We start from the raw sequence: 22,367 nt of genomic DNA, 5'->3' as shown, positions 1-22,367 counted from the left end.
ACATCCTATACTACAAACACTCAGTGATATTTTCAATGTTCCGCATTTCCCTGCACTGATAAGTGTTACATCCTATACTACAAAGACTCAGTGATATTTTCAATGTTCCACATTTCCCTGCAATGATAAGTGTTACATCCTATACTACAAAGACTCAGTGATATTTTCAATGTTCCACATTTCCCTGCACTGATAAGTGTTACATCCTATACTACAAAGACTCAGTGATATTTTCAATGTTCCGCATTTCCCTGCACTGATAAGTGTTACATCCTATACTACAAACACTCAGTGATATTTTCAATGTTCCGCATTTCCCTGCACTGATAAGTGTTACATCCTATACTACAAACACTCAGTGATATTTTCAATGTTCCACATTTCCCTGCACTGATAAGTGTTACATCCTATACTACAAACACTCAGTGATATTTTCAATGTTCCACATTTCCCTGCACTGAGAAGTGTTACATCCTATACTACAAAGACTCAGTGATATTTTTAATGTTCTGCATTTCCCTGCACTGAGAAGTGTTACATCCTATACTACAAAGACTCACTGATATTTTCAATGTTCCACATTTCCCTGCACTGATAAGTGGTACATCCTATACTACAAAGACTCAGTGATATTTTCAATGTTCTGCATTTCCCTGCACTGATAAGTGTTAAATCCTATACTACAAAGACTCAGTGATATTTTCAATGTTCCGCATTTCCCTGCACTGATAAGTGTTACATCCTATACTACAAAGACTCAGTGATATTTTCAATGTTCCGCATTTCCCTGCACTGATAAGTGTTACATCCTATACTACAAAGACTCAGTAATATTTTCAATGTTCCGCATTTCCCTGCACTGATAAGTGTTACATCCTACACTACAAAGAGTCAGTGATATTTTCAATGTTCCGCATTTCCCTGCACTGATAAGTGTTACATCCTATACTACAAAGACTCAGTGATATTTTCAATGTTCCGCATTTCCCTGCACTGATAAGTGTTACATCCTATACTACAAAGACTCAGTGATATTTTCAATGTTCCGCATTTCCCTGCACTGATAAGTGTTACATCCTATACTACAAAGATTCAGTGATATTTTCAATGTTCCGCATTTCCCTGCACTGATAAGTGTTACATCCTATACAACAAAGACTCAGTGATATTTTCAATGTTCCGGGGATTATGCACAAACCAGCCAATGGAATTAATGGAGTGTTTTAATTCGGGTCTGCTGGCGTTATGCAAAGGTCATTTGAAGTGAAAAGCTTGGTTAAAGAGCTAGCCGCAAAAGTATCAGAAGCAAAGTATATTCCACATCAACTTATGCATGTACCTTTCTCTTCTCAGAGATTTTCAAACACTAATACTTTTTGCATATAATGTTAAATGACTATTATAACCAATCAACCAGAGCACCACATAACGGGTGCCAACGCTCTGCTGCAGGTTCAGTTTTGAATCAATGAAAGCTTTATTTTATTTTTTTATTTTTTTAGAGGTCACAGTGACCTTGACCTTTGACCTAGTGACCCAAAAATAGGTGTGGTGTGTAGAACTCATCAAGGTGCATCTATGTATGAAGTTTCAAAGTTGCACTTTGATTTTAGAGCAAAATGTCACGGTTTTAACACGGCGTACGTCGGACGGCAAGCTAGCTATGACAATACCTCGAGTTTTCTCCGAAAACAGCTAAAAAGTCACTACTTCTGTCAATAAATTTTAAAATAAAAGTTAATTCTTTATGTTAATGAACTTTTTTTAAAGCGTCTAAATAAAGCAAGTTTGTGCCACAAGCAAGTAAACAAGCCAAAGGACTGTTCTATTCCTCAATGACCTTACACAATGTTTCCCAGGTACAGTGTTAACAAATGGCGTTTAAACCAAAATCTTAAACCTACATAATTTTTCATTTTAATTAAGCCTTTTTCTGATCATTTACTGCTAATAGCTAGCTACCTCTGTTTAAACTATTTAATTTACTTTCATAGGCCTATGGCTTTTTGAGACATTCAAGTCTATGTCCAGGTTAGAACCAGTACATTGTCTTTGAGGGGAAATCTTGAGAAAACTCATATGGCTTGAGCCCAGGACTTTCTGATCAATGAGTGGACAACATAGCTATACCCCACCAGGACCTTAAGACATACCTTGACATACAAAAGACGAGGGAGTTTCCCCAGGATGTACCCTGGCTGTTACAAACACTATCCTTTTTGTCTCTTCTGGGTAGAGATTGTCTGGGTGTGTGATTGTAATCAGGTCAAGACGACGTTGTTGCTGAAAGTTAATTTGTCCTTTTTAGTTTATTGCTGTTCAAGTTTGCAAAATTCAATAATTTGAAAATTTAACTGAAAATTCAAAATATGTGTTATTCTGATACTTTAACAGATAAAGTTAATAAGCTTAAATTGATCAAACAATATTTGCATAATAAAGAAAACAATAAATAAACATTAAATTTCCTAAACATTTTTTTTATATTTATTGAGACTTTGTTGAGATGAGATGAGAGATGAAGACATACCCCCATTTTCAGTAACTGTGACCTTAAACCCCAACTACCTTAAATGAATCCCAAACAAGAGAAGTGTTTGTCAGAAACACAATGCCCCCTATTGCGCTGCTTTGAAATAATATTTCAATATATCATTTGGCAGGTTTAGAAATTATCTCCCTTTTAAAGCTTACTACTTCCCTAGGATTGTATTTTTTGACTTTTGACCTTGAAGGATGACCTTGACCTTTCACCACTCAAAATGTGCAGCTTCATGGGATACACATGCATGCTAAATATCAAGTTGCTATCTTCAATATTGCAAAAGTTATCGCAAAACTTTAAGCAAGGTTAAAGTTTTGGGACAGAATGACAGACAGGCCAAAAACAATATGCCCCTGATCATTCGATCCGGGGGCATAAAAAGGTCTTAACATAAGGTATCTTGAATGTTGTATTATTACACAAATAATATTATTGGGAAAAAATTTTTTTACTCTGCCGTCACTTAATATAACCACATCAGTATTAAAAGCGGAGGAATTATTGACACAAAAACTAAGACAGTGGTGTTAAAGTTTACCCACTCAATAATGAATGATTCAACACATCAATAACAAAATGAGTCAAGCAAATATTGACACAAGCAAACACAGCAAATAATGATATTGCAATAGCTACAAGTCACATCAAATACATCATACCACAGTTAAACAAAGTAGTTCCCGCGTAAAGTAGTCCATGTTTCGTTTCTCCAGATTGTCCAGGTAGTTTTGTAGCCGGGTGTAGGAATACGGATAACAGTATGCAAACTGGTATACGTCGTCCTCCTTGTCAAAGATGAAGGCAAACGACATGACATAGTTCTTCCGATGGTCCGGACATCTGTAGTAGTAGACATGCTTTGCTGGCACACGCACCCTGAAATGAGATCAATTCTTATCAACATTGAAAACAATTTGTCTGACAGGACTTTTTTTGGCTGATTGTAAAGATGTTATTTGGTCATAAAAAGTATCATTTATGGTCATAAAAAGTATCATTTTTTCCAAAACCCAATCCCAAAATTCCCAATTGATAGTTTGACTATCAGATGTTCAAAAATAAAGCTGTTCAGTGTAGAAAATAAAGGGTCTTAAAGTTGTGAAATCAATTAAACTGATATGATTCTGTTAAAGATTTTCTGTCTTAGGTCAGTTCTTTCAATATTTTTCCTATTTCAACAGGTATAAGTAATTTTTACGTTGTTTAATATACTAGAGTGATCTTAGCAAGAAAACTTTTTGGGTTTTCACTGTGTTAAAAACACAAACAAGTTATCCCGCACCCCACCCCTAGAGTAGGGCCCATGTTGTCAACAAAATCAAAATTAAATCCCCCATCCCCAACAAAATTCATCAAGAACACTTCATGTTCAGGTCAGCAAGAAATGTTTGTATTTTTGATTGGCCGCCAGCAAATGCAAAATATTTACATTCTGGTTTCACATGGAGAAACTTCTAAATGATGTAAGGAGTTCTCACTAATCATTACAAAAGGATCAGGATAAATTTGCACAAACCTGGAACAAGCTATGCACTTAAGATGATTTTAACCAAGAATATAAACAAATAGCAATCAAATTTCAATGTGGTCCTATTCCTACCATTTTGGTCTGCTGGTAGACTTTACAAATGGTGACATTCCTTCCCTGTATAAAGACTTGGTCTTGCTGAAGTTGACGATGTTGAAGATAACTCTCTGAAAGTTAACAGTCAATATTGTGCCAATGCTGTTCTTGCTAATACAATCAGGACTGGTATTTCTAAAGTCAATCAGGGAAAACTTAAGACAACATCTTAATTCCTAATTAAGTTTCTAGATTTCTTTACTTGTTTTTATCTTTTAACAGTAAACTTTCTTAATGCTTTCATGAGTGTTCAAAGGGTTAATATGGTATCATCTTGTAAAAAGAAAACATTATCCTTGAAAGTTTTTTTGTGAATACCTGTCTTGGACAAAATATTTACAATATGAACATTAGAGTTATCACCATACTATCATAATATTATATTTGTATTGTATCTTGATTGCAAATTGTGTTATGCTTTTATAATTGGTATTTCTTCACATACATTTGCATACAGATTGATGTTATTATACAATGCAGCAAAGTGATGAACTGTTTCTACCGGAATTTCTTGATTTCTATTAAGGGTAAAATTGAAGTGTACCTTGCAAAAACAATATTATAATGGAAACAAGATGTGTTTGTGAAACACAATGTCCCCCTATATGATGTTTGACCTTGAAGGATGGCCTTGACCTTGACCCTTCACCACTCAAAATGTGCAGCTCCTTGAGATACACACGCATTTCAAATATAAAATTGCTAGCTTCAATATTGCAGAAGTAACATAACATGAGCAATTTTGACCCATATATTTGACCTTGAAGGATGACCTTGACCTTTACCTTTCACCACTCAAAATGTGCAGTTCCATGAGATACACATGCTTGCCAAATATCAAGTTGCTATCTTCAATATTGCAAAAGTATTCATAAAATAAGCGATTTGGGCCACATATATTTGACCTCTGACCTTAAAGGATGACCTTGACCTTGACCTTTCACCACTCAAAATGTGCAGCTCCATGAGATACACATGTATGCCAAATATCAAGTTGCTATCTTCAATATTGCAAAAGTATTCATAAAATAAGCGATTTGGGCCACATATATTTGACCTCTGACCTTGAAGGATGACCTTGACCTTGACCTTTCACCACTCAAAATGTGAAGCTCCATGAGATACACATGCATGCCAGATATGAAGTTGCTATCTTCAATATTGCAAAAGAATTAATAAAATGAGCGATTTTGGCCACATATATTTGACCTCTGACCTTGACGGATGACCTTGACCTTGACCTTTCACCACTCAAAATGTGCAGCTTCATGAGATACACATGCATGCCAAATATGAAGTTGCTATCTTCAATATAGCAAAAGTTATTGCAAAATGTTAAAGTTGGTGCAAACCAACAGACCAACCAACCAACAGACAGGGCAAAAACAATATGTTCCAACAAGAGATTTGTTTGTCAGAAACACAATGCCCCCTATTGCGCCGCTTTGAATTATTTTTTTTACCTTTGACCTTGAAGGATGACCATGACCTTGAACTTCCACCACTCAAAATGTGCAGCTTCATCAGAATGCCACTTTGAAATTTAAAAAAATAAATAAATAACCTTTTACCTTTAAGGATGACCTTGACCTTGAACTTCCACCACTCAAAATGTGCAGCTTCATGAGATACACATGCATGCCAAATATAAAGTTGCTATCTTTAATATTGAAAAAGTTATGGCCAATGTTTAAGTTTTCGGACGGACAGACGCCATATATTTGACATTTAACCTTGAAGGATGACCTTCACCTTCATCTTTCACCACTCAAAATGTGCATTCCGTGAGATGCACATGCATGCCAAATATCAAGTTGCTATCTTCAATATTGAAAAAGTTATGGCCAGTGTTAAAGTTTTCGGACGGACAGACGCCATATATTTGACATTTGACCTTGAAGGATGACCTTCACCTTCACTTTTCACCACTCAAAATGTTCAGCTCCATGAGATACACATGCATGCCAAATATCAAGCTGCTATCTTCAATAGTGCAAAAGTAATGGCCAATGTTAAAGTTTTTGGATGGACGGACAGATGCCATATATTAGGCATTTGACCTTGAAGGATGAACTTGACCTTCACCTTTCACCACTCAAAATATGCAGCTCCGTGAGATGCACATGCATGCCAAATATCAAGTTGCTATCTTCAATATTGAAAAAGTTATGGCCATTAAAGTTTTCGGACGGTCGGACAGACTGACATACACACATACTGACATACTGACACACTGACGGACAGTTCAACTGCTATATGCCACCCTCCCGGGGGCATAATAAAAAATTTATCAACCCAAATTTAATCTACCTGATCCGTCCTGACATTTTCCACAGTGAAGTTGAACCATACACGAAATCTAGGATTGCATGTGTCAGGACGTATAAAAAGGTCATATTCATACTCTGTGATGTAGTCCACTCTACCCAAGTTACCTGAAATTGATAATGTTAATTTCAGCATGAACCTTTGACATGTGAATATGAAAAAATCTGACTCGTTAAAGCCATTGGTCTTGCTGTTATATGACACTTTCCGATTCTGAAACCGGTTCACAAAAAAATAATTTATATACTCACATACAATTTCTATTTACTCCCTCAAATCATATTTTAGTCCAGCCATTTTTGAAATGTTTTCACTCCAAAAATCTGATAAACCTTTAAGCAATTGTTATGTCTTAGTTTTGACATTCATAAATGATATGTTGTGCAGGTCTTTCATTCCATCATCTGGTTTGCTTTGTAAAAATAAATTTTTCACTTGTATTCAGGAGACAGTTTCTTTTAAATGTAATCTGATATGATGCAATTGTTTATTTTCAGTGATATTGTTGGTCTGATAGGCGTGTTGGGGTTTTCCCAATTAAATAACATGCATGTGATATACAGTAAAACCCAGATAGCCCACTATATACAAACGGATTAAATTGTAATTATGACTACGTAAATTGACTTACATGCAGTAACTGTTTTAACATTTTGCAACAGTTAAATAATTTTCAAACTGTTTAGACATCAAATCAACAACAATGCAGATTTGCAATAATGTGAACAGCAATTTATGGATTTGTTAATTGGCGCATTTCATAACTAAACCCTGTTTGATTATACATGTATATCAATACATTTTGAAACAAGACTATTGCCAAGCAATATATGTCCCCTACCGGCTCCACTATTGTCACATTAAAAAAAAAATTGTTGCCATAGCAACCAGAATTTTTGGCGTAGGAACAAAATGAAATGACGTGCATAATGTTCATATTGCCATCTATCCATGTTTGAAGTTTCATGAAAAAATATGAAGAACTTTTAAAGTAATCACAGGATCCAGAAAAGTGTGACAGACAGACTCACAGACAGACAGACGCACAGATCGCAAACCATAAGTCCCCTTCGATGAACAACCAACAAATACAACTTAAAGATTACCTGTTTACCTGTTTAATCATTACCATATACACTACAGTAACTGTTTCAATAATGACTTGTATAAGAGATCTAACAATAAAGATACTGCATGTTTCATTTGAAATTTATTTATAGAAAATGTCTAATCCAAATCATTTGCGCTATAATTTTGTTACAAATAACAGCAAAATTTAAAACTGAAATGAAAAAATTTCAATGTTCTTGACGTCACAAAGTTTTCATACAAAAATCAATACACGCACGCGCTCCACACGAATGACAGACGTTGTTCATGCTGAATAATATTCATGTGCTTCTTATCGCGACAAACGCGAAATACATCTGCAACACAAAATATATGTGCACTGTGTATTTGAAGCTGACTTGAAAAGGTTGGGTTTACATTAAAATTCGTTAGTGTGTTTTAGATTTAAAATTTATTTATGGTCAGTTGAGAGCGCACCATTTATATTTGTGTACAATTAATGCAATAATAATTTGTTGAAGTGCTTTAAATGTCAAAATAAATGTTTTGACAATATAAAGCATGAATTCCCACAAGGATTCCACCAAGTTGCCATAATCAGTTTCCTAAGTGACAGACAATTTTAACGTGGATGAGTACAATGTAAAGACCGATAAAGAGTATAACAAAGCCAATAAACGGCCATAAAAAGCACTGAAATTATTGATAGTGACACTAATAACTGATTCACAATCGTTCGCATCTTCAGTGCCTTGGACTCATATTCTAATACTACTTGTTAAGTAGTATGTAACCATACTGTAGAATCAGATTTTTGCAGGAAATCACTCACCATGTTGATGTTTATAAGCAACTTTTTTTTTGTGCATGTACATGTTTTGTACAGTATAAGCATAATTAATAAATTTCCCAAATTGCACGAAAACAACAGGTACCAAGTCCCAAAATGGTGAGGAAAAACGCTGGTTAATCTTTTTTTTGCCACTTGCTCAAGCTAATTTTCTAAATACAAAAAAAACAAGAGAGCCATGGTCTTAAGTGCTCACCTGAGTTAAAGGTATCCCAAGGATGGAAATTAGTGCTCACCTGAGTTAAAGGTATCCCAAGGATGGAAATTAGTGGTTGCCCGTGAGCCTCGAGCCAGTACATTTTGGCCTCGGCAACTCAAATACAAAAATTAGTAGTCTGGCTGGGCAACTTGCTTTTTAAGCTTGAAACAATTCAGTGCAATTAAACATTTAATGAAATTGGTGACTGTGAGTTAATAATTAGCTTAATAAAATTCATTTATGAAAGCCAATGAAATGATTTAACTCAGACTTATATTAGGACATAATCACGGTGCCAATACCACGTGACTTATTCGCATTTGTGTTGGGAGAATAAAGTGCGACCCAGTTAACATTTTTAAGGATCTCTTTTTAAATATTTCATCATTTTAATGGGATGAAATGGAGAGCCTGCTCATTTGTAAGAATTTTCTATAGGTATCATGATCTATTAAAACAAATTATTTTTTCAGTAAAGTGCAACCGCCTGTTTGAACAGTTAGAAAAATGTCAGATCAATGTGGGGACTTCATATTACAAAAACGCGGTTGCACTTTGCTAAACAAGAGGCCCATGAGGGCCTGAATCGCTCTACTGCTATAAACACTGTGCAAGTTTGGAAAGAATAAGATGGAAACTGAGTACTTAATCGCGCAAACAAGGAGAATTTTCTCAAATTCAAGGGGAGATTATTGTGTACTTATTTCTCCGATACTGCTCATATTCAATAGGGTTCAAGTCCTCATTGATATAAAGATACTGTGCAAATTTGGAAATAATTGGATTAAAACTGTTGAATTAATTGCGTAAACAAGCGGGATTTCAAAATTTCTCATATTCAAGGGGAAGTCATTTTGGACTTATTGCTTCGATATTGCTCTTTTTAAACAAAGGCTGTTTGTAAAACATGCCCCATATGGGCTGTCAGTTGTAGTGGCAGCATTGTGTGAATACGTTTTTTGTCACTGTGACCTTGACCTTTGACCTAGTGACCTGAAAATCAATAGGGGTCATCTACCAGTCATGATCAATGTACCAATAAAGTTTCATGATCCTAGGCCTTATTATTCTTGAGTTATCATCCGGAAACCATTTTACTGTTTTGAGTCGCTGTGACCTTGACCTTCGACCTGAAAATGAATTGGGGTCATATGCCAGTCATGATCAATGTACCTATGAAGTTTCATGATCCTAGGCGTAAGCATTCTAGAGTTATCATCCGGAAACCATTTTACTGTTTCGAGTCACTGTGACCTTTACCTTTGACCTAGTGACCTGAAAATCAATAGGGGTCATCTGCCAGTCTTGATCAATGTAACTATGAAGTTTCATGATCCTAGGCCTAAGCATTCTTGAGTTATCATCCGGAAACCAATTTACTATATCGCGTCACTGTGACCTTGACCTTTGACCTGAAAATCAATAGGGTTCGAGTCCTCATTAAAATGAAGACACTGAACAAGTTTGAAAAGAATCGGATGAAAACTGTGGACTTTATCGGACAAACAAGAAAAAGTTATCATTATACTATTTCGAGTTACTGTGACCTTGACCTTTGACCTAGTGACCTGAAAATCAATAGGGGTCATCAGCCAGTCATGATCAATGTACCTATGAAGTTTCATGATCCTAGGCAACTAAGCATTCTTGAGTTAACATCTGGAAACCATTTTACTAATCCGAGTCACTGTGACCTTGACCTTTGACCCAGTGACCAGAAAATCAATAGGGTTTGAGTCCTCATTAATATAAAGACACTGAACAAGTTTGAAAAGAATCGGATGGAAACTGTGGACTTTATCGGATAAACAAGAAAAAGTAACCATTTTACTATTTCGAGTCACTGTGACCTTGACCTTTGACCTAGTGACCTGAAAATGAAAAGGGTTAATCAGCCAGTCATGATCAATGTACCTATAAAGTTTCATGATCCTAGGCCTAAGCAGTCTTGAGTTAACATCTGGAAACCATTTTATTATTTAGAGTCACTGTGACCTTGACCTTTGACCCAGTGACCTGAAAATAAATAGTGTTTGAGTCCTCATAAATATAAAGACACTGAACAAGTTTTAACAGAATCGGATGAAAACTGTGGACTTTATCGGATAAACAAGAAAAAGTAAGCATTTTACTATTTCGAGTCACTGTGACCTTGACCTTTGACCTAGTGACCTGAAAATGAAAAGGGTTCATCAGCCAGTCATGATCAATGTAACTATGAAGTTTCATGATCCTAGGCCTAAGCATTCTTGAGTTAACATCTGGAAACCATTGTACTATTTCGAGTCACTGTGACCTTGACCTTTGACCCAGTGACCTGAAAATCAATAGGGTTCGAGTCCTCATTAATATAAAGACACTGAACAAGTTTGAAAAGAATCGGATGAAAACTGTGGACTTAATCGGATAAACAAGAAAAAGTAACCATTTTACTATTTCGAGTCACTGTGACCTTGACCTTTGACCCAGTGACCTGAAAATCAATAGGGTTTGAGTCCCCATTAATATAAAGACACTGAACAAGTTTGAAAAGAATCGGATGAAAACTGTGGACTTTATCGGATAAACAAGAAAAAGTAACGATTTTACTATTTTGAGTCACTGTGACCTTGACCTTTGACCTAGTGACCTGAAAATGAAAAGGGGTCATCAGTCAGTCATGATCAATGTACCTATGAAGTATCATGACCCTAGGCCTAAGCATTCTTGAGTTATCATCCGGAAACCATTTTACTATTTCGAGTCACTGTGACCTTGACCTTTGACCCAGTGACCTGAAAATCAATAGAGTTTGAGTCCTCATTAATATAAAGACACTGAACAAGTTTGAAAAGAATCGGATGAAAACTGTAGACTTTATCGGATAAACAAGAAAAGTCTAACGCACGCACACACACACACACAGACAGACAGACAGACAGACACCATGCCATCCCATAAGCTCTTCTGCCTTTGGCAGTAAAGCTAAAAACTACTAATTTGTTTAAAACGATCATGATACCTATAGAAAACTCTCACGAATGATCGGGCTCTCCACTTCATCCCATTAAAAATGGTGAAAAAGACTCCAAAGGATGACATATGCCCCTGATAAACGCTTTGATAGAAATTATGAGCATTTTTCGAATGTACACATTTAACTATATATTGACGACATATTAAACATGTATGTTTTCCAATATTTTCAATTAAAGTATTAAGATGTTTTCATTAAGAGGGCAGATACAACGGATGCACATGCTGCACAAAAATGTACTCCAAGACTTATCTAAGTGACCTATCTTTTTTTAGTAAGGGCCTTTGGTTAAGGTTTTCTAAAACTCATTAAATACTGGTATATACTATGTCTGCATTTTACACTTTCCAAGTACTGTCTGTACAAGGCTTTTTTGCGATGCATTAAAAATGAGCCAATTCTACTTCAGAGGTGTTTCAAATTTCAAGGATAATTCTTCAGAGTGATTAAATTTTATATGTGTTTTACAACCTTTTTGGCATTATTTTAAAAATCGGGCAATGTAGTGCGATTTGGCAAAAAATTATTCATCCACAAATACAGAAACATGCAATCACAACCCATTTGAAAACGTGGGGACGAAAAAAAGGTGGCACCAGTGATTTACAGCCGTGCTGTATGTCCTAGTCGTTCCAGAGTATGAACAGATAATTGGTTCATAATTGACATATATTAAAATCCCCTTAAATATAGCTCCAACTTACCACATTCAAAACAAGCATCAAAGATGAGATGGCCTTTTTTGGGCCGTCCTGTGAAGCCTGGTGGAACCACAGCAAACTTGTTTACATTCCCAACAACCGGTTCCTCTGTGCTGTCTGATTCACTGCCTGTTAAAATTGGATTAAAACAGGTGTGCAATAAAAAAAATCATAAATTTCGGTTAAAGATTTCAATAGATATTGAAACCATGAAGTCAAATGACCCTGTGCTCGAGATTTTCAGAGGTCAAAGGCAATGTTCAAGGGTAAAATTACACACTTTGTTTCAGCATGTTAATGAATGATCTGTATTTAATTTACATAAAATGTCAACAAAAACATTATCTTCATGAAATAAAATGTTTTTTGAAGTTAACTTCTTGGTTACATAATTGCATAAAAATGGCACATAGCGATGATATTCAAGACTAAAAAGTGAGAAAGTTGAAAAATGCTCGTATCAAAACCAATAATTACGCTTCCATTAAAATCAATAATATTTTCATGATAAAAATTACTATTTTGTTAAAAAAGTTAAAACACACATGAATATTGACTTTTCATTGTACATAATACAGGGATCATGCAACTGGGCGACATGGGCGATTATATCGCCCTGGCTAAATCGCCCTGGCTTTCCTTCAATCGCCCGGATCAAAAGCACCGGCGATTATCACTTCGCCCTAAAATCTGGCATTTATCATATCCGCATCGCTATCTAAGTGGCTTCTGTTTATTACCAAATACACGCCAAAGTCAATAAACTGACCAAATCGACGAAACTCCGCCCCCTGGTGTAATAAATTACCTATTGAAAATTGATAAGCAACCATTCAGCATTCTATACAAAGATGGTGACGTCACTCCGTTATTGTCTGAAAGATCGTTTGTTGACACATCGACCATTCACAGCGCTCGTCATTCGGGTATTTGGCAGGAACCTCTGACCAAGCAGAGTGAAATCACGGAAGCGTGTAAGTGTTACAAACGGTGTTTTTACTGCTATTGTCAAGTTTTATGCGGGTTATTATCGGATTAACAACTCCTTTATGATAGTGAGCAATAAATAAAGTAACACTGGGACAAACTGTTGCCAGGATACAAAATTACAACAATTATTAGGGCCGCTATTTCTTTACCATTTAATCAATACCATGGGCCTGGCAAAAGCATTTAATTTCTCCACAAAAACACATGAAATCTTGTTTCAACAGGAATTTGTGAGCATTTCTGTTTAATAGTTTCATTATTATAATGTTTTGGGAAGGATAAAATTTGATTAAGAAACAAACAATTTCGGAAATAAAAAGCATAACATTCACTCGATATACTATATTTCGGATATGTTAAAATTCGGACATTTAAAGATCGGGACATTAATGTGTTGGTTTGTTGTTGATAGTTTGTAAAACTATGTTTTATGTTATTTCAGGCAACTAGAATGGATGGTGGCAATTATCTGGGCCTTTCTGTCAGGAAATATGCGTGAAAAACATTCATTTATTTGAGCCTAGAAATCATCCACCACTAACAGAAAACGTTTTAGCATCAGAAGCTATCTAAGCTTATGTATATCATTTCCAAATGACCAAATATAATTGTTTAACAATTTTAAGTGAGATGCTTTATTGTTCATTGGTGTGATTCTATGTTTAAATAGTTTATTTTGAAACATTAAAAATTCTATGCAGCATACTGTTACATTGATGTTAACATTATTATATTATTTTGGTTATCTGACTTATGAAGATATGACTTATGAAGGTACTTAATGTTTTGTTAGTTTTAACATACTTTTACATACATGTATAAATGTAGCGATATTTATAGACATATGCATTTTTGGTACGTTTTTTTTTGTTTCGCATCTTTAATTGCAAAAGTTTGAAAGCCTATCCGAAATACACTTGATCTGTGAACGTCAAATTAAACATTACTACCGTTATTACTCTATGTTTTCGGACACTCTAAGTTTTCGGACACTCTAAGTTTTCGGACACCCCCTTTTTTAGCAAAAATAATTATTTTTCATGACTCTTAATTTTCGGACACACGATTTTTCGTCCATTATTTATGTCTCTAAGTTTTCGGACAGAATATTTTACAGCGCTATTTTACCAAATTTCGGTCTGTTTTCGATATCTAATGACACTTCGATCATGGGGTTTTACAACCAGATTAACATCATAAAACATGGAAGGTGCATGCCTGAGGGCAACGGACCATTACATTGCATTATTGGGTAAATAACCTTGTAAACCGGTATTAAACAATGGTTTCGCCCGATAGCATAAGCGTTATGACACTTACCAGGGGCAGTACCAATTAACGGTTCAATTATCTACCGCAATGGTCCTACCCCTTCTAAGTAAAATAACTGTGACAAATACTAAACGCTTCAAAGTGTGATGCACCCTATTGCAAGTTTTACGAACAATGGAAGGTGTTAGAAAACAACTATCTGAAATGAACAAACAAAGAATTCATAGTTTGTTTTTTTTGCGTTAATTACAGGTTCATACTAGCGAGTATCGGTACGTCACATTCTCATCTTTGAACTCGTTGGTCAAAGTACAACCTTGTAGTAACTTTCTGTCAAATAAATTAAGCATTTAAAATTATTTGAACTGCAGTGCAAATATATATAACTGTAATTTATACTATACGGCATGGTATTTTAGAAGCGCATGCTATTACCGGTAGTCGTTGATACAATTTACGCTATTTTCGGACACTTCAATTTTCGACTCTAAGTTTTCGGACACCTGCATTTTGTGAATATTTTTCGTATCTATGTTTTCGGACACTAAAAAAAATTATTATTTTTAAGTGTCCGAAAACATAGAGTAATAACGGTACTTCCGTTACTAGATACAAGCCACGTGTTTTCAGTGTAAGCGCTCTAAACATAGATGGTGAAGTCACTGCGTTATTGTTATTAAGACCGGTGTGTAACGCGTAGTTGTTCAAATTCACGTATTATTTTTAACGTTTTGTTTACTGGGGGTTTAGAACAAGACAATAATGAACCTAGTGAGGATGACGTTTTTATATGCTTCACTTTTTTTCTCAACTTCTTTGTCGGATAAACGTGCGAACATAAACTGCTTTTAATTTTTTACTCAGCGATGTTGGACTTCAGATGTGTGAACAACTATCCTTTGCCCTTACGCAGCGGGAAATAATGACGTAGTAGATTTAAGTCAATTAACAACCACATTTAACAATGCCGCCTTTTCGGTTTGACCGCAAACGTGAGACAATCCATATTATAACAGGACCCCTGTTAATTGATCGATTTTGACACGTAGCGTAGTCTGCCTATTCGGGTAGGCATTGTCATGGAGATGCTGCAGATATACACAGATTCAAGGTGCAATTAAGCTTAAGATAAGGTACATGTATATATGGATTTTGTAAATTCCGGGACATTTGACAGATTTCCGGGACAGCGGGGCAAGTTCTTCATTTCCGGGACTGTCCCGGACAATCCGGGACGTATGGCATGTATGATACAGTTCAGATGGTTCTCATTTACAAACACACAATGTGCTGAAACAAGAGGGTCAAGATGGCCCTAGTTCGCTCACCTTTTTTTACAAGGCCTTGTTTACTGCTTAGTTGAAAATTCAGTACTCTTGAGCACATTAGATTGGTTCTCTTCTGTTTACTTTTGCAGTGTGAACATATGATTAATTCTGATTGAGTACTGTCCATTTGCATGGGTTTCTTTCATGCAAGCATTTGCAAGTAATGCTAATTCTACATGCATTTACAAGGTTTTTGTAAGATTTGGACCTCATGATCAAGATTTTGACCCCAGGGCCCTCGATTTGCACTTTTCACCGCCGAATATCGGCGGCTTCCCCCATAAACAGAGTATACTTTTTTCCCCTAGTTTTTGGTAAAAATTCCCCGTAGAAAAAAAAGAAAAAAACAAACGGAAAACCTGTAACGCTGAACAGATATTGTTAGTGTTTTCTTGCCTCATCTATACGGCTGCAGACGGGAAATATTACATTTCGCGTACCTGCATGATTTATATATCTACACCGTTTCCGGATAATAAAATATCACACAATGCTAAGGCATACCGAAAAAAGCTTACGAAAAAAACGATTTCTTCCTGCAAAAAAATAGATTATCTTTTTAAACAAACTGCATTAGATAGTATTAATAACAAGAGCACCGCCTTGCGGGTGCAGACCGCTCATCTATTTTCTTTTTAAAAGTGAAGGGACTCTCATTTTCAATCACAAAGGAGGGAGGGGTGGAGTGAAGAGGGGTGTATAGTGTGGGGGCGTGGACATTTATTACATTATCTTCCAAAGATGCGGAAAAAAAATGCAAAAAAAAAAAAAAAATCAGGGAGGGGGGGGGGAGTGATTCTTGGGTGCGATGGTCGGACGGTATTTCAAACATAAAATAATAATAATAAATGTTTTTTAACCGTTTCAAAAAAAAAAATTGGGGGGGTGGGGTGGGGGGGGGGTATAGTGCGAGGGTGTGGTGGTCATTTGTGAGATGATCTTAAAAAAAAAAAAAAATAAAATAAATAATAAATTAGGGGGGGGGAATTCTGGGGGGGGGAAGGGGGGGTGGGGGGGTATTCTTGGGTGCTATTGTTGGACGGTATTTCAAACATAAAATAATAAAAATAAATATTTGTGTTTTTTAACCGTTTCAAAAAAAAAATGGGGGGGTTGGGGGGGGTACAGTAAAGTGTGAGGGTGTGGTGGTCATTTGTAAGATGATCTTAAAAAAAAATATAAAAAAATAGGGGGGGATTGGGTGATTAGGGGGGGGAGGGGGCACGGGGGGATGGTTTGGGTGGAGTCTTTTGTGGTATGTCAGGTAAGAGTAGTTTTGTCAAAGTATCAATCAAATCTAATCATAAATAAAGAAGTTATGGCATTTTTAGCAAAATTTAATAATTTGACCTTGAAAGTCAAGGTCATTCAAAGGTCAAGGTAAAATTCAACTTGCCAGGTACAGTAACCTCATGATAGCATGAAAGTATTTGAAGTTTGAAAGCAATAGCTTGATACTTTAGAAGTAAAGTGGATCGAAACACAAAATTTAACCATATATTAAGTCAAAAAAGGATCATAATTCCGTAAAAATTACAACCAGAGTTATGCAACTTGTCCTTTTACTGTACCCTTATGATAGTTTGCGAGTGTTCCAAGTATGAAAGCAATATCTATGATAGTTTAGGGGTAAAGTGGACAAAAACACAAAACTTAACAAAATTTTCAATTTTCTAAGTATAAAGGGCCCATAATTCCGTCCAAATGCCAGTCAGAGTTACATAACTTTGCCTGCACAGTCCCCTTATGATAGTTAATAAGTGTTGCAAGTATGAAAGCAATAGCTTTGATACTGTAAGAATAAAGTGGACCTAAACACAAAACTTAACCAAATTTTCAATTTTCTAAGTATAAAAAGGGCACATAATTCTGGCAAAATGCCAGTCAGAGTAACATTACTTTGCCTGCACAGTCCCCTAATGATAGTTAGTAAGTGTTGCAAGTATGAAAGCAATAGCTTTGATACTTAAGGAATAAAATGGACCTAAACACAAAACTTAACCAAAATTTTCAATTTTCTAAGTATAAACAGGGCACATAATTCTGTCAAAATGCACGCCAGAGTTATCTTACTTTGCCTGCCCAGTCCCCTCATGATAGTAAGTAAGTGTACCAAGTTTGAATGCAATAGCATTTATACTTTCTGAGAAAAGTGGACCTAAACGCAAAACTTAACCGGACGCCGACGCCGACGCCAAGGTGATGACAATAGCTCATAATTTTTTTTCAAAAAATAGATGAGCTAAAAACCAAACAGACAGTCACACACAGGCATCGGCAACCCGTATTCACCAGTATTTTATTTTATTCACACTACTCGATACAGTCATGTTCTTATCCAACAGTTCTTTTTTTTTAAACATATTCGCTGACTAGTTAAGAGATGAGAGAGGAAAATGTTTCTTTTCAATTATTTGAGCACTGATAATGGTAACTTGCCATGAATAAAAGACCATTTATGTGTGTAAAATAGGAGAGAAATACTGCTGAAACAACAGAAGTTTCACCTCTTTATAATATTGACATTCACTTTATAAAACATCATTACAGTATAGTCTAATATGAGTGTCAAATATACTAAATTATAAAAAAAAAATTAATATAGTGCAAACATGTAAATAAAAAGAAATTAGAGACCAAGTAAACAACATGTGTTTGTGAAACACTGTCCCCGTATATGACGTTTGACCTTGACCCTTCACCACTCAAAATGTGCAGCTCCATGAGATACACATGCATGTCAAATATAAAATTGCTAGCTTCAATATTGCAGAACTGACATTACAGTAGCAATTTTGATCCATATATTTGACCTTGAAGGATGACCTTGACCTTGACCTTTCATCACTCAAAATGTGCAGCTCCATGAGATACACATGCATGCCAAATATCAAGTTGCTATCTTCAATTTTGCAAAAGTACTCATAAAATGAGCGATTTTGGCCACATATATTTGACCTCTGACCTTGAAGGATGACCTTGACCTTTCACCTCTCAAAATGTGCAGCTCCATGAGATACACATGCATGCCAAATATCAAGTTGCTATCTTGAATATTGAAATATTGCAAAAGTGAACATTAAATGAGCGATTTTGACCCATATATTTGACCTTTGACCTTGAAGGATGACCTTGACCTTTCACCACTCAAAATGTGCAGCTCCATGAGATACATATGCATGCCAAATATCAAGTTGCTATCTTCAATATTGCAAAAGTTATTGCAAATGTTAAAGTTGGCACAAACCAACAGACCAACCAACAGACCAACAGACAGGGCAAAAACAATATGTCCCCCACTACTATAGTGGGCGACATAAAAAATCCCCATAAAAGGTTATCAGCGCGTAAATTCCCCCTCATGAGGAATGTGGGTGGTTTCCCCTGGTGGCAAGAGAGGGCCCTGGACCCCACATGACCTCATGTCAAACTTTGCCTAGATATCATCAAGAACAAGAGCTATCACCATAGGATGACATATGCCCCCTATAAATGCTTTGATAGAAGTTATGAGCATTTTTCGAAACCTAAGCGCAGATTTCGAAACCTAAACGCGGACTCTCAGTTCAAGGTAAAGGTCACAGGGGTAAAAGATTTTATGCGTATGGAAAGGCCTTGTCCATATACACATGCAAACCAAATATGAAGGTTATATCTCAAGGGACATAGAAGTTATGAGCATTTTTCGAAACCTAACCGCAGATTTCGAAACCTAAACGCGGACCCTAAGTTCAAGGTAAAGGTCACAGGGGTAAAAATTTGTGTGTGTATGGAAAGGCCTTGTCCATATACACATGCATACCAAATATGAAGGTTATATCTCAAAGGACATAAAAGTTATGAGCATTTTTTGAAACCTAAACGCAGATTTCGAAACCTAAACGCAGACCCTTAGTTCAAGATCAAGGTCACAGGGGTAAAAAAAATTGTGCATATGGAAAGGCCTTGTCCATATACACATGCATACCAAATATGAAGGTTATATCTCAAGGGACATAGAAGCTATGAGCATAGTTCAAAACCTAAACGCAAAGTGTGACGGAAAGACGGACAGTCCGATCACTATATGCCCTCCTTCGGGGGCATAAAAACATCCTCGTCAAGTATCATCATTATTGGACCAAAACTATGGCCTCTAGTGTGTTTATAAGGTTTTTGTAAGATTAGACCCCATGACCTAGATTTTGTCCCCACATTACCAAACGTCAAACTTTACCTAGATATTGTCCAGACAAGCACCCTGATCAAGTTTCATCATTATTGAACCAAAACTCTGGCGTATGGAGTGTTTACAAGGTTTTTGTAAGATTTGACCTGGCAGTGTTTTTTTTTCAGTTTTGGGGGAAGGGGGTCGGGTCCCCTGAGGGGGGGAAAATTCGCGCGTAAAAGGGGAAAAGGGGGAAATTTCTATGCTAAAGCTAGTAACAGTACAAAATCAAGTTTCAACACTTTAATTCACCATACAGAGAGAGAAAAACATAATTCAAACTCTTTTATTCATAAACATGTTATGTTCATGTTCAAAGTTCAACATTTCTGGGCTTTTCAGCGAATTTATCAATTATTCTGGTGACCTCCTTTTCACCAAGTCTCTCCGTGTGCAGACAAAATCTGATCAGGGACTCCAGTGTAGCTTCCCCAAGCCTGTTTCTCTGTGGTGTGCAAAGCAGGTTGAGAAAACTAAACGGACGTTTCTGGCGTTTCACTGCCGGTATTTGAAGAAGACTGACTTTTAAGTTGTACTTGTTTGAAAAGAATATCAATTTAAAACAGATTTGTCAATTTTTTTACGATAGTTTTTGTTGTTGTGCGACATGTTGGAATACGTATGGTTTGCGGTAGATGTTGTTAAGCGAAAGTTGTGATAGTGAACTACATACGGTTTGCCATACAGGCTAAAATAAAGTAAACATGCGGATGCAGTTCAGGAAAATTGTAGTATATTCGTAATGAAAGACGTATTTAAATGAGGTATTGATTAAAATTGAATAACACTTCCGAGAGGGGAATTTTAAAAATATTTGGGGGGGAAATATATACTCTAAAGATGGGGGAATGGGGCCGAATAACGCCGAATATTTATTTTAAAAAAACACTGCCTGGTGACCTTTATTTTGACTCCTCATGATAAAACATCAAACTTTGCTTAAAGAAATAAATATTATGACCACGATTCATAAAATCTGAAACAAAATTGTGACCTCTAGAGTGTTTACAAGGATTTTGTATAATATCATAAAAAATTTGACAATCTAAGGGCTTAATTGTGGCATTTATTATGCGATTTTGCTCATTATCAAACTTGACTGAGATCTTGTGGCCATATAGCTTCTCAGCAACTTTGATAAAGAATGCTTGAGAAATGCGAGTGTTTACAAACCAAATGTGGACGGACGCAAACAAAGAAAGATCCTAAAACCTCAACCGAGCAATCAGGTGAGCTAAAAAGTGTGGTTTTTTTTACCGATCTGAGCCATTTTCCAACTTGTCCAAGATATCAATAAAACCAATGTCTTGACTAAGTTTCATGATGATTAGGCAAAAATGTGACATCTACAGTACACTCCACGCGTTTTCCCCAATTTCCCTCCATACTCCGCGGGTTTCGACCTGGAGGGAGATTAAGAAAATCCCGCTATACGCGGCGTTTGCATGATTTTGGACGCGGCGGTTAACGATCGGCAAAACTGATAAACCGACGCGGCGGCCCTCTGCGTTGGCAACGCGGGGGAAACTCCGCGTTTTACGAGATAACGATCAATTTAATTTTGTTTGACTTCCTGATTTTCAAATAAAATTACATTTATTACAAGTACATACATGTACATGTAGTATATTATTTACAATTAAAAAAAACAACCAAGATAGATCGATCCCGACGTGGTTGTAGAAGTAGTTGTGGTTGTATAGAAAACTCGTTGATTTACGACACACAAAACGTCGTCTTTTAACTAATACTTACCAATTAATATAAACACAGTTTGCAACATTGTTTTTATTTTGATAATTTAATCCAAAGTTTTCATGTTAGCAGGTGATTTTCTATAATGAACATGTATACAAATGACCAAGGACCCTAAAAATCTCGCAAATCTGTGTGAATTGACAGTTTGACGTAATCAAAGAAAAGCCGCTTCCTGTCTAAAGGCATAACTTACTCAAGTAAACACGTTCAACGAATGCATAAGGAATGGTTTTAATTGTCGGAACAAAGTCTATTCTCTGCTCGCTAATGCATTGATTTTCTCTTTGTTTGTAGGTTATTCCATTGATTGCTAAAAGGTGGTAACTATTGAGTTGATAATTGCATTTAATATTCACAGTTGTATTCTTGTTGCGTCGACATTCTAAACAATGTTTACCAGTAATTATGGACCAAATCGGCAGAGTGACATTCACACATGTTAATCCCTTTTGTCAAAACACCGAATACAGCAGTCTAC

The 22,367-nt window shown here is 36.0% G+C and overlaps 2 protein-coding genes across 8 annotated transcripts in view; one reads left to right on the top strand and one right to left on the bottom strand.

Moving 5' to 3' along the window:
- The window catches only part of LOC127861490 (single-stranded DNA-binding protein 3-like), a 479,133-nt gene that overhangs the window by 314,336 nt on the left and 142,430 nt on the right, over positions 1–22,367 (top strand). The gene's annotated exons all lie outside the window — the stretch shown is intronic.
- Positions 1–22,367, bottom strand: part of LOC127861487 (cytosolic carboxypeptidase 6-like) — a 67,127-nt gene that overhangs the window by 41,882 nt on the left and 2,878 nt on the right. For all 4 annotated transcript variants that reach the window (XM_052400003.1, XM_052400001.1, XM_052400002.1 and 1 more), the window contains exons 2-6: positions 12,338–12,463; positions 6,480–6,604; positions 4,146–4,240; positions 3,205–3,421; positions 2,154–2,283 (exon numbers count right to left, since the gene is read on the bottom strand). In XM_052400003.1, the coding sequence (XP_052255963.1) occupies positions 2,154–2,283; positions 3,205–3,421; positions 4,146–4,240; positions 6,480–6,604; positions 12,338–12,463 (693 nt within the window). The remainder of the gene's footprint in view (positions 1–2,153; positions 2,284–3,204; positions 3,422–4,145; positions 4,241–6,479; positions 6,605–12,337; positions 12,464–22,367) is intronic.

This window comes from Dreissena polymorpha, chromosome 16 (assembly GCF_020536995.1).
Source record: "Dreissena polymorpha isolate Duluth1 chromosome 16, UMN_Dpol_1.0, whole genome shotgun sequence".
Classification (NCBI taxonomy): domain Eukaryota; kingdom Metazoa; phylum Mollusca; class Bivalvia; order Myida; family Dreissenidae; genus Dreissena; species Dreissena polymorpha.
This window is presented reverse-complemented; position numbering and strand designations above follow the sequence as displayed.